General features: G+C 30.0%; 1 protein-coding gene across 1 annotated transcript; it reads right to left on the bottom strand.

Annotated features, from left to right (window-relative positions):
• Positions 1–6,183: 6,183 nt before the first annotated feature.
• Positions 6,184–13,042, bottom strand: LOC123298802 (dynein regulatory complex protein 11). Its single transcript, XM_044880899.1, has 9 exons — positions 12,686–13,042; positions 11,525–11,736; positions 10,859–11,063; positions 10,253–10,478; positions 9,597–9,961; positions 8,663–9,002; positions 7,286–7,561; positions 6,601–6,822; positions 6,184–6,341 (listed from the first exon to the last, which is right to left on the bottom strand). Exons 1-9 carry the CDS (start codon positions 13,040–13,042, stop codon positions 6,184–6,186), a joined length of 2,361 nt encoding a protein of 786 aa, XP_044736834.1.
• Positions 13,043–13,981: the final 939 nt, after the last annotated feature.

Genomic DNA, 13,981 nt, shown 5'->3' with positions numbered 1-13,981 from the left:
TACAAAATTTTTTCATTTTTGATTTAAAAAAAATTATGAATTATTAAGAATCAGTCAGTAATCAAGGATATTAAGTGGCTTAATCTTTACTAATGGAATATTTAACAACAATTATTGTTAAGTATGGGAAAGATTCAAATCATTTTAAAAGCTTAAAATCATTTTGAGATAAAAAAAAACTAAATAAGGACCTACTTAAAGGTATTAATTTGTTTTAATCTGTTTCGTTCATTCTATGCACAAATGATTGATTAATTTTAAGATAATTAAAAAAATTTCTAAAGAGTTATGAAGCCTATTAGTCTCAAAAATGAAGCAATGAATAGATTTGAATGCGGTTTTCAGCATTCGATTCGTGAGAGCGTCAGGAAATTTTGTGACCTAAATTGATTTATAAAAAATTAAAAATATGCAATTTGTATAATTAATATGCATTTTAAAATTGCATTTAAAATTGACCGTACATAAAAATTCTAAATTCACAATTCGGTTAATGGGGGTTTTTGGGGTCGCTGAACAAAAATACCGCGACAGAATTGAAATTCGAGGAAACTAGTGCCCAGGAAAATCCGGGCACCAGGTACCTGCAACCGCAGAGACCTCAAAAACCCCCGAGTAACAAGTTTGGAATCATTTTTATCACTATTAACCGAATTGTGAATTAATTAAATATATTTACAGTTAATTTAAAATGCAATTATAAAATGCATATTATTTGTGCAAATTACATATTTTTAATTTTTTATAAATCAATTTAAGTCACAAAATTTCCTGACGTTCTAACAAATCGAATGCTGAAAACCGCATTCAAATTCGACTTACTGTTTAAATTTTTCGATCTTTAATCCTTTTTTAGTGTTTCGTTTCTGCAACTATATACGTAATTTAAGTTTTGCTAAATTTTACTAGCTTTTGCTTTTAAAACATCATTAAGGCATCATTCTTTATTCGTATTTAGAGCGACTAAATATAAAATCAACCTTGAATTCAATTTGCTTGATATAAAACCGGAAACAATAGAGAAAAATATTTAAATGCCCTAAAACTATGGAATAACCTAATCGTAATAATCGAAAAATTACAAGAAAACTTTTTTAATGACGTACATACATGGAAAAATTTGATGAATTTTAAATATGTTTCGATTACATGTTTTACAATAAATGTAAAACAAGTATTTTGTCTTAGAAAGAAAAACTATGATTACGAAATTCGCATTAAATTGTTGTAATCAGCAGAAATTATTCGCTTATTTTTAAATCATTTTCTTTTCCACGTGAAAAGACTATTTGGAGATTAAGGACGTTCCCAAAAAATGAATGTAGGAAATATTTGATACGTTTCAAATTTTGAGGGTGGATTCTGTTAGAACTTTGAAAATTAGACGAAAATTAATAGTAAAATTTTTCGATACATACATAATTTTTGAAATATTGATAACACAAATGCCTTTCATCATTTTAAATGAATTTTATGGAAAAACGAGTGCCGCTTGCTATAATTTTCTTTACAGGAAAATATTTGCCATGCTTTCAACTAATACACGTTTTTACACGTTTTTATACCATGCATATAAGTAATATGCAAGGTATACTAAGTTTAGTCCCAAGTTTGTAACGCTTAAAAATATTGATGCTATGAACAAAATTTTGGTATAGGTGTTCATAAAATCAGTCCATTTTCGGTTGTCTGTCCGTCTGTCTGTCTGTCTGTCAACACGATAACTAAACAACGAAAAAAGATATCAAGCTAAAATCAGGGCGAACAGCGTACTCAGGGCGTAAAAAGTGAGGTCGAGTTCGTAAATGAGCAACATAGGTCAATTGAGTCCAGGATCCGTAGGACCCGTCTTGTAAACCGTTAGAGATAGAACAAAAGTTTAAATGTAAAAAATATTTCTTATAAAGAAATAACCAACTTTTGTTTGAAACATTTTTTCTTAAACATCACTGTTTACCCGTGAGGGCGCAAATTAGGCGCAAATTGTATAGTATGTGTTATATGGGGATATCAGTTTGAATGTGTGACATGTATAGGTATATGTGTAATGTAACAGAGTAATCAACACTGTCTATGCATGGTATTTAAACAATTAACAAATTGTATGTTTTCACTTGTTCAAATTATCTAAAGAAAATTAACCTTGTAACATAATAAAGCATACCTTTAAAAACACTTCGATATAGGATTTATATGTTAAAAATGCAAACTTTAAAAGCTTAAATCTATAAATTGAACAGCGTAATGGGTATTTAAAAATTTACTTATTTATAAAGGGCATTAATGAAAATACATATGCACGATTTAAAGATGATCCTAAGAAAATGTGATTTTTTAGGAAAGCGATACCAAAACGAAAGTGTTCCCAAAAAAATTGAATATTGTTTTAGTCAATACGTGCTTTTAAAATTGTTTTTCCATTAACATAATATTCTTCAAGTTTTAAGCTTTATGATCATACCAAAATTAAGACCTAACAAGTGAAAACAAACAATTGACTGAGTTAATTGTTGAAATACCATGCATAGTCAGTGTTGATTCCTTCATCACATAACACATACATACATGTGACATACATAACTGATATTCAAGTATAGTGCATACTATAAAATTTCCGCCTAATTGGGCCCCACACGGGAAAACAGTGATGTTTACTAAAAAATGTTTCAAACAAAAGTTGTTTATTTTTTTATAAGGAACATTTTTTACATTTAAACTTTTGTTCTATCTCTAACGGTTTACAAGATGGGTCCTACGGACCCAAAACCCAATTGACCTGTGATGCTCATTTTCGAACTTGACCTCACCTTTTACATCCTGAGAACGCTGTAAAAATTTCAGCTCGATATCTTTTTTCGTTTTTGAGTTATCGTGTCCACAGACGGACGGACGGACAACCGGAAATGGACTAATTAGGTGATTCTATGAACACCTATACCAAAATTTTTTTTGTAGCATCAATATTTTTAAGCGTTACAAACTAGGGACGAAACTTAATATACTATGTATATTTCATATATACATGGTATAATGAAAAACTTTTCTTTGCTAGAAACACTTTGATAGTTAATTTCTCCTAAACCGTACAGAGAATCAATATGAAACGTAAAAGTCACAAAAGACGTAAAAAAGGATGATTAATTGATAAATAAAATTTCAAATCTTTGGTATCACTTTCAATTTACGGTATCGAAAAATACCTTAAAGAGTTTAAATGAAAATGATAGTAAAAATTTAAAATTTTATTTATCAATTAATCACCCTTATATAGGTGATTTATGAAAAATTCATATTGATTCTTTGTATCGCTTATGAGAAATGTGAAATTTTTTTGGGAAAAAAAATTGACTTTGATACTTAATTTCTCCTAAACTATTCAGAGAATCGATATGAATTTTTCACAAAAGACGTATAAATGGATGATTAATTGATAAATAAAAGTTCAGATTTTTTGAATCATTTTCATTTTTTTAGAATCGAAATACCTTAAATAATAATTGTAGGTCAAGGTCAAAATCAATGTCACCATAAGATGGCTCCGTTTGAGCATAAAAGCTTTTATAGACGTTATTTTTTTTATCAGAGTAAATATGAGATACTTAGGCAATGATCGATTAAAGTGAAATGAAACACCACAAGATTTAACTGTGATATAATATCTTGCACTGTGATTACGTGTATATTTATAAACATTACGAGTCACCTTCAAATAAATAAAATTTCAAAAGTTTGTTTACGTTTGATTAAATATTTATTTTCTAATTCATAATAATGATGAATTTATTATATAGTACGTACAATGGATTCTAAAAGATAATGAGTTTGCAAAAATCGAAGAGCATATTATTTTCATTATGATTCATTAAAAAACTTATTTTTTGAACCCCATAAACTCGTATTTTAGAAGAGTTAACTTTTGTACAAAGCTTTTTTATACATGCAGGAGTTTATGCTTAGAGCAACCTATTACGGTTTAGTGGGTTAATTCGGAGATCCTGGTTTTTCGAGCGAATGACTTTCGGCAAACTGACAATTTTACAACTCTATTTCCGCCCACTTCTTTATTATATTGCTCAATAAACGTGTTATAACGTATATCGGTTCATTTTTAGGGTGAATGAAAATATTGTATTTAGTTTTTTTGGAGTAGGTACGTCTTCATGATCAAACCTAACTTTCAACTTTGCTTTTTGGGTCAACTTTGTTTTTTATTAGTACTAGAAGAAACAAGTACTTTTTGTCCACAAAATTGTTTTTTTCTTACACTAAATTTACAGTTTTTAGCCTTAAAAAACCGTAAAATTAAATAACGAAATTTGAGTTCTATTTAAGACCCCCTGTTTGACTATGAGGGCGGCGTCGAATAAAAAAAATTAATAGTACATTTTTATACCTCCTAAAAATAACTCATGTGTTTTAGCGTTTTAGCGATTTACTATTTCTTTTTCGAAATATAACAGTGGAAAAATAGTGGAAGCGCAGGTGAATTATATTTTTTTGGTTTTCAAAATAGTATATTAAGTATATTAATAGTATATTAATATATACTCAAGTCTCATGTTCGTCATTGTCAACCGAGGCGAAGCCATGAGCGACAACCATGAGATCTGAGATATTCTTTACTTACTCCCGAGGTGTGTATACTATTTTTCTGCTCGACAGAGGCGGAAAGCTGCAGTTTCGTTTAGCGGAGGGAATAAAAATGTTTTTTACAAAATTTCGAAATATTTTCATTGAAATATGGCTTTAGAGACCCCAATAAAGTTTACTCAAGAATTTTTGTATAATCAATACCGGCTACTTTTATTGTATGAGTATACGCTGATTTTATACATAAAATGTGTGGTTTAATTTACATTCGGTCAAAACGTGATTGCAAATTTATTCTATTTAAAAAAAAAAATCTCTAGATATGTGAATTTTTTTTTAAATACTTTTGTAGATTGTAGATTTTGTCAGCTATTCAAGTATCATTTACACGAGACATATTTGATGAGTCAATAACTTGTATTGGTATTTAAAAAGTGGAAATATTTTCCGAATTGTAATGATCGTTAGTATTTTTATCTCTGATAGTATAATTTTTTAAACAAAAATTTCCTATTTATCTATATAACAACATTTTATCTTGGCCTAGGAAAATTTCTTTTGAGTTATATTTCGTAAACAAATTTTCTCTTTTCTTTCTCTACTATTCTTTCATGCGATTATTGTTCTTTCGAGTGTCGAACAAATTATTTTTTCGAACAATTTTATGCTTTACGCGCTAGTTCCCGGCTAAGAAAATTTTAGTTGAGAAAAATTCTGAAATGCTAATCAAATAACAGGCCTGGCCCTGAAGCATTTTAAAGCCCAAAGGAAACAAAATTGAAAAAATAATGATTATAAATTAAGTCTTTAAAATTTTTTTTTTTAATCCCCGAACCAAAAAGAGGGGTGTATAAGTTTGACCACTATGTATGTCTTTCTGTCTGCTTGTCTGGGGCATCGTATCTCCTAAGCGGATGAACAGATTTAGTTTTTTTTTTATTGAAAAATAATTTAATGGGGAGTGTTCTTAGCTATGTTTCAAGTGTGATCTGATTTGTTGTTAATGGTTTTATCTACTAGTTGTTAAATAACATCTTGGTATAGTACAACTCTTACGAGTATGAGAGAGTACGTATGTATACATTAAGCAATGAATACAAGAAAGAGGTGCTATAGGCATGTTTTCTTGCTATGGGTTCAATGCAACTTTGATAAGCGCCAAGTTGTATACAGTTCACACAGCAGCAGTAGAATCGTACAGCTTAAAGGGAACCGAATCTAAAACACTTTCAAGAAACATGTACTCTGTCATACTCGTGGGAGATGCCTATGCCAAGATGTAAATTAAACGTATGGTATAGAAGACTTACACAAAACTTAGTTACAAAAGTGTGTTGTTTGAAGTCTACATGCTTTGAAATGAACTTACAATTTATTTTAGTATCATAAAATTTCTTTGAGAATAAATTTTTCATAAAAAAAGTTTTTCGGAAGAAATAATTTTGATTTATGTGTTTCAACTTTGAGGTGAGAGCCCTATATTTGTGTGGAATACAGGTAAAAATAACAATATCATCATCATATGCAAATTATTTTATTTTATTTCGAAATTTAATTATAAAAAAAAAAAACGTTTACAAAAATTGTATATTTTTAACTAATCCACTCTTTTAATGCTTCTTCATGTTCAGCAAATATTGGATGTTGTTTACTCAGTGCCTCAACTAATTCCTCCAATTTTAATGGATGTGAACGTAATTGTACCATACGCTTACATGTCATTACCTCTTTCATAACTTTTATGATACTTCCTATAATTCAGATTAAAAAATACACATTTAAGGGAAGTTACACTTAATTGAGAAAATAAGGTATTATATTTTACCCAGGGAAAAACTCCGCACATTAGATTTTTATGGGAAAATTTTGTCATCAAGAACATATAGACGATTATCATATTATCACATATAGACGATTGTGATAAAATATTTGATTTATAAACGATTTTTTATATTTTCGACTATTCTAAGGACTTTCTGTGCCATACTTCTATTCTGTAAGCATACTAACCTATAGTAAATCCGTCTGATAATCGAGCAAGTGGACCACAATCAAAATTCTTCAACATTTTATATGGTGAAAATAAATACTTCCAAATTAATACCAAATCAGCATGATTTGGTTTGGGTATTAAAAAATATATTTGATATGTTTGTAACAATAATTTTTGGTCACAGTCCCATGGTCGTGATGTTGTGCCCAATAATATAACACGATCTTCATTTGTTATACCTAGAATAAATATAAGTTACCATCTTTAAAAGGATTATTTTATTTTCAATTTTGATCAATTTTTTTCAATATTAGCTCAGTTGGTTAAGGCGTAACCAATTCCGTCCGCAGTATGCTTAGTGTAGCGGGTTCGATTCCCGCCGTAGCAACAAAATTAATTTAATTAATAGTTGTGATGGACTGGTGTAGTGCATGGTATATGCATGAAGGAGGTGCACTCAACCTCTGAAATTGAGGAGCTGATAAATGAAATTATCAGCGGAAAGGTGGTAAAACACATATAGGGTATCACAATGGGCTCTATAGCCTAAGTGTGTCCTTCGTGGACAGCCAATATAACCTAACCTAACCTAACCATGTCTCGAAGAAATACATCTCCTTATTCTTCTTTTATGGCTAGTCTCATGTTATCAACTGTTAACTTTTAAAAATGTAATAAAATTAAATAAATTAATTTACATACCTTTAACCAATTTGGGTAAATCTTTTTTCAAACGTTTTGGATCAGATTTATCGCCTTTTTGGACTTTCCGTACAAATGTTTTCTCACACTCATCAAGAAATATCACTGCTGGTTGTAATAAACGTGATACTTTACTTACTAAATGCATTAACATTGTTAATCCAGATTTACCAGGATATTTCCCAACAATATTTGATGCACTTATATCAAACAATATAGAATCTGTTTCCGTACATACGGTATAAACTAATTGTTTTTTACCGCTACCTTCTGCACCTATTACCAAAACAGAAGAGTTCAGAATTTATTCCAAAAACAGTTGATACCATTTCGGATTTGTACCGAATCATTAGAGTTTTTGAAAAAAGTTTCGAACAAGAAATATTAATATTATTAAGGGAAACATATTTTATATTATGAAAAAGATTTGCACGGTTTGTGCAAAACCTTAAAGCATTGCACTATTTCTTTATTTTTTTTAAGTTTTGCACAAAAATGTTTTTCATTAAAATATCATACAACTTTTATTAGAAAATTTTTTTCAAAATTCCAAGGGATTCCACAAAATGTTGCAAGAAATTGATGATGGCTGTTACTTCGAAGAGAACTGTATTCGGATCTGATCAAGGTGCGCAAATACCTTAAAGCCCCTCGTCCATTAATTTCCGGTTTTTTTGTTTCAAAGCATTGAATTGAAATACAATATTGATTTGATTGGAAGAACAAAAATAGCTTTAATTTTAACAAATGGTTAGATATGGAGAGAAACTAGATTAAACTATTTCTCTTAAAAATACCAAAAGCGTTTGCACGAAACAATTTTCCGAAACCGGTTCTGCTAGAAATTAAACCATCGGAATGTTCCAAGACGCACATGCATATTGTACCAAAATACTTGTTTTAACGAATCATCACGTAGATGGACCACAATTGTTCTGGCAAAAACGGAGATTAGATCAAATTATAACGAACCATAAATAAAAGTCCTTATTTTCTCGAAATAAAAATGAAGGTGATATCCATTTTGCGTACCAAATACTATTATAGTCTTTAACGAATGAATATTTAAAAATTCAAGCATGCTAAAACTTAATTAGTGATGCTGCGAGACGAACATGTTGAGGGATTCAATATAAAAACTTTAACGAACACCCTTTTGATTTGCTGTTTTGTGATTAGTTTATTTTTATACAGATAAAAATCTATGAAAATTGACAAAAATATTATCGCCTGTCTTTCGAATATTTAACGAAAATCAAAATTGTTACTCCTTACTCTTTTCTCGTATATTTAAATTCTAATCAAGTTTCGTCTGTTGCGGCATCATTAATATTATAATCTCATACATGAGCAACTTTAGATTAAAAAAAAAGATACCTGCAATTAAAACCGATTTAATTAATGTTGTATTCTCTCGTACAAGTTCCGACCCAAGAGGTAGAATACAATATTCAGTAATTAGCTGACGTAAATCACCCACAGTACCCCATTCGTTTGGTACAAATGATTTTTCACCTTTGAATTCATCTAGACGATATTTTGGATAAGATCGTATTATACCATTACATACCAATTCCTCGAATAATGATTCTAATGTACGATCTGGTGTTAGATCTTTCTCTTTTTTCTTTTTAGACTTTTTACCTCCACGTCTCGCCTTTTTCTGTGGTTTTTTTGGTTTTTTACCTTTACCAGCTCGGTCACGATCCAATGCTGCCTAAAAAAGAATGTTTTGGGAGTTTATCATAGGTGAACAAATTTTATTGTAGAAATATGATTGAAAGAAAGGGTCGAAAATGACCTCGAAATTCTAATAAGCAACTGGTATCTATATATGGAGCTTTTCGCAATATGTTTCAATCAAAGTTCAAATCCTGTTCAAAGATGAGGCGAATCTTTCTGAACTCTGATTACGAAGCAGAAAATTTTCTTTAAAGTTGCATCGATAAGTTAATTGAAATCAAAATTTGAAATTTTACTAAGGCTTTTGAACAATTTTCCACGAATATCTCAAATACTATGAAAATGAAAGTCGAAGTATTTTAATTCGGTTCAGTTTAATAATAGAAAAGCATGACTCTTGTTATGAAGAAAAAAAAAGGTTGATATACCTTAAAAATCAAGAGCAAATTTAAGATCTTTAGAAAATCCATTTGAACCAAAATGTCACTTTTATTTGAAAAATTTCTGACTTTTTTTCGATTTATTTGATTGTACGCAGTTAATAAAACATCCCAAATATCGCCTCATGTAACCCAAACCCAAAAATAAATCACTCAATATGAACTCCAAGTAAAAAGTAATAACCTACCTGTAAATTTTCTAATTCATCACGCATTAAACCATCGACAATTTTACGTAATTCATTTTCTAATTCATTAGTTTTTTCACGTACAATCATATCGATGTACGGTTCTTGTGTTGGATTCATGTGTTCATCTTTCTTTTTCCAATTTTCTTCATATTCTTCGCAATTCTCAATGATCTCTCCAATAAATGATGACGATATTGGTTTAAATATTTTTGTATTTTCTTCAACAACTTCCAAATCATCCGAACTTTTCTTTTTCGAATCAGCACTATCTTTACCACTGCCTTTTTTACTTTTCTTACCATCTTTCGAGGATGCGTTCGTTGTTTTACTTAGTTCACTTTCAGAACCATGCGAAGATAAACCTAAAAATGATTTTTGGACTTTTTAAAACCAGAAACTTCTATGAGGCCTAACAACATCTACCATTGTACCATAAAACCATATGCCTACTTTTCAAATCATTTATTTATTTGAATAATCGGACAACCCCCCTTAAAATTTTCGGAATTGATTTAGACGTAGGCCAACTTCATATAAAAAAAACAGGGTTTTTAATTAAATTTTTCTTGTGCTCGTACATCCTTAAGATATCTCAATCGGATTGAAATACGAAAGAAGCAAAATTGCAATTGCAATATGGTTCTTTTGCTTACCCATTCTGCTAAACATTAGGCGTGACCCGCCACGTTCTTCTGAAGGAAATTCAGGCAATTTCTCTGAATGTTTATAATATTCTTGTAACCAATTTGTAATTTCATCACGCATATCAGCCATCATAGTTTCACTTTTTTCAACTTTTAAATTTTCTTTAACATCAACTAAAGCTTTTTCATATTTTTCAATATTTTCTTTTTGTAACTTACGTCGATATTCACAAATCTATGAAATACCAATATTTACGAATTACCAAAAGATTTTTCAAAAAAATTATTCCATAAGTAATACACAAAAATTTTTGGAAAACAAAATCTTTAGCTCCAATTAGGAAACCTTACAACTCAACTTTCGCAGTTCACATTATCATTCTCAGAGTGTCAGTTTACTCTCCGTCCAACCATTCATTGGGAAAATTACAGAGAGTCATGCCTAAACACTTCACAAATCTGGGCCTAAATTTTCATGTGCCTTTAAAATAGTCCATATTTATATCCAAAATAGAGCTTTATTTCTAGAATTGCTTAGAACTCTCTGCCCTATTCGTTATTGAATAGGTAGTGCAAATAAAAATAGAATTCTTCTATACCCTTTATATCAGTTACCTCTAGTTGTCTTTCTCGAGCGCTTGTTTCCATTCTATCCGGTGGTATCATCCCAATTAATAACATTTCAGCAATTTTTAATTTGCGTGTGTTTCGTCGTGCAATATACCCACGCCATATTTTTTGTATTTTTACAGCTGCAATCATTGTCCCAAAGTTGTCATCATCGGATTTAACGTCGGGTTTCCCTTTCTTTTTCATTGCACTAATTACAAATTAAATAAATTTTCATATTTATCAAACTGAAGTTTAATTTAGACCAATAACTAGGTAGTATTTATCTCGTAAAAGGTAAAAGAGGATTTATCTTAAGTAGATTCTATAACAATAACATTGATAATTAAGGCCTCTTAAGTTGTTTTTCTAGCCTTTTTTCTGATATTTAATTTAGTATATCTAATTCTTTATACAAAACATATTGGCCTTGAGATTCACTTACTTCTTAATTACAGTGCGTAAAAATTATTTGGTCATAAAAACTAAGATAATCGGGAAAGTACAGAAATAAAAAAAAAATAAATATTCAGATCTACCCTTCTAATACAAGATGTCCGAAAAGAAATATTCTGAAAAGTTACACTTTATCTATTGAAAAATTTAAAACTTTCGCCATTTTTAAAGAGTAAAACTACCTCTTTATTGACCAAGATCCTTAAATTCCATTACCGAATTTCTCGCATAAACTGGGCTCGTAAACGTCCTTGCCTAGCTCGTTCATGTGTTTGTATTAAACGTACAGCTTCAATTTCTGTAAGTGGTGGTGGCCCTTCGTCCTCTTCAGCAATATATCCAGCCTTTGTTAGAATATCATTTAATGTACCAAGCCAATCACTTGCCCAGCCTTCGCGAAAATTATTGAAATAACTCGGAATTTTTAGCTACATGGGCGCAAAATAAATACAATGATAAGTATTTTGTAATTAATCGAGGAAATAAAATTTAAAAAAATAGTCTAACCAAAGAATTGACTGCTCGTCAGTTGATTTTAATGGAAGCTGGTGTTTGTCTGAGTGTACTCAACAAAGTCATATACGTGCGTACTTGTGCTTTTTCGATTTACCCCCATAGGGTGGAACAGAAGTACCCTAGTTCCGGACACCACATTCTCTTTATTTAACATTAAAAAAACTGTTGGATTTCATATTTTGGACAATTGACAAATTTGATTTATTAGTTAGAAAGCCATTAGTTAGAAATTATATTCTGGACGATTCGTGATTTGAGTATTTTTTGATTCGTGACAATTTTCATTAAAACTCACCGTTTTCGATATATAAGCGCTTAAAAGAATAAAGTAGATTTAACGCGTACGTGTTTCAAAAATAAAGTATATGCTCCCACCTGCTGCCTGTGGTGAGCATGTTGTCCCTCTGGACTTTCTGAACATACTGGTACTATAACTATTAAGTCGTGGGTATTTAATTTTTAAAGTACCTAATGGCCACTTGATTATCTGGGTGTTAAGGATATTTAAGAGAAGATATGGGCAATGTGGTAAAATCGATATCAGTTATGTGTCACAGTCTATAACTAGAAAATAAAATTTCTATATAACCAAAATAAGCTTAAGTAGACATTTAATTCAACGTATAAAAATACGTTTGTAAAATTTTAAAGTGGACTTTGACTTCAATCCTCCCTCCCTCAAATTTTCAGGATCGATGCATTGGTGCTCGTATCTCATCGTCACAAAATTTCCACGGTTTTTACCATTCTAATTGATATTACTATAACAGTACATATAGCTATATCACCTAGAAAAGTAAAACCTGTGCAAATTTTGTAACGCAGAGTATACATCCTTAAGCTTGAAAAATTGAAACTTACCTCTAATTCCATTGGTGTAACACCTAATTTAATCATAACATCATCATTAATATAATTAATTCGTGTTTGATCGATATTATACAAATCATGTTTAATTTCAACAACTCGACCTAATGTTGCATCTAATAATTTACGTATTACAATTAATTTTTGTGGTTGAACAATTTGATCATAGCATTCAATTAAACGATTCACCGCGATTATATAACGTATATATAATTCAACAACAATTGGACGTGCTTGAGTTTTTTCAATTTCTGGTCGATCCACCGATTGAAATAATGTATCGTTACGTGTTGCTTCATCGATAATATCTTGTGCATTACGCCACACTAAATCGTATGTTCTATGCGACATATTTAAATGTTTTTATATATAATTTTTTAATTAATATTAATTAAAATCACTTTAAAAATACAATATTGTTCGAACTAGTGATAACAAACTTTAAATTCAACTGTTTATTTTGTTTGCTATGTAATAATAACAAATATTAGTACCATGGCAACAAAATAAACAGTTGAATTTAAAGTTTTTTATCAGGGTACCATTTGTTGTGCCACTAACGACCCGCCCCGGTTTCGCAATGGTGCAATGTTGATACTAAATATACTATACAAAATGTCTATATATACAAAAATGTGTTTATTTACAACATCACATTAGAAACCTCTAAAATTATCAGTGTTTCTCTACTATATTATGCATGTATTATACATATAAACCTTCCTCTTGAATCACTATATCTTTTTAAAAAAAGAGCGCATCAAAATCCGTTGCGTAGTTTTAAAGATCTAAGCAACAGCGGCAACCGACTTTATTTTATACTATTTAGTGATGACATTATATGCAATTTGTAATACTTAAAAATATTGATGCTATGGACAAAACTTGAGTATAGGTGTTCATAAAATCGCCCAAAGAGTTCATTTCCGGTTGTCTGTCTGTCCATCTGTCCGTCTGTCGTCGCCATAACTCAAATACGAAAAGAGATATCAAGCTGAAATTTTTATAGTGAAGTGTGGTTGGTATAATCAAATTAAAATTTATATAGAAGTGTACTTAAATATTCTGATAGTAAGTCATAAAGGCACTATATTGTTTTATTATATTAAAATTAAAACTCGTAGGTAATTATTAATATGTATATCACGTGACCAAAAACACGAGCCGCCATGATGTGACATCATATAGGCAAAAATAATGTGCATTAATTACTAATTTATTGATGGCTTTCATAGGAATTGTTGGTTGTGTTATTATCAACTTTCCCTGATAAAAAAGTTGAATTCAATT

This window comes from Chrysoperla carnea, chromosome 4, assembly GCF_905475395.1.
Source record: "Chrysoperla carnea chromosome 4, inChrCarn1.1, whole genome shotgun sequence".
Classification (NCBI taxonomy): domain Eukaryota; kingdom Metazoa; phylum Arthropoda; class Insecta; order Neuroptera; family Chrysopidae; genus Chrysoperla; species Chrysoperla carnea.
The sequence above is the reverse complement of the archived record's forward strand: the minus strand, read 5'-3'. Positions and strand labels throughout refer to the sequence as shown.

What these genes read in the sequence shown, in the direction of transcription:
- LOC123298802 (XM_044880899.1), bottom strand. Translation starts at nt 13,042, where the DNA reads ATGTCGCATAGAACATACGATTTAGTGTGGCGTAATGCACAAGATATT. An exon ending in CCTAATGTTTAGCAGAATGG is followed by an intron (nt 9,962 to 10,252) that starts GTAAGCAAAAGA and finishes AATCATTTTTAG; the next exon opens with GTTTATCTTCGCATGGTTCT. An exon ending in TAAATCGGTTTTAATTGCAG is followed by an intron (nt 7,562 to 8,662) that starts GTATCTTTTTTT and finishes TTTTGGTAATAG; the next exon opens with GTGCAGAAGGTAGCGGTAAA.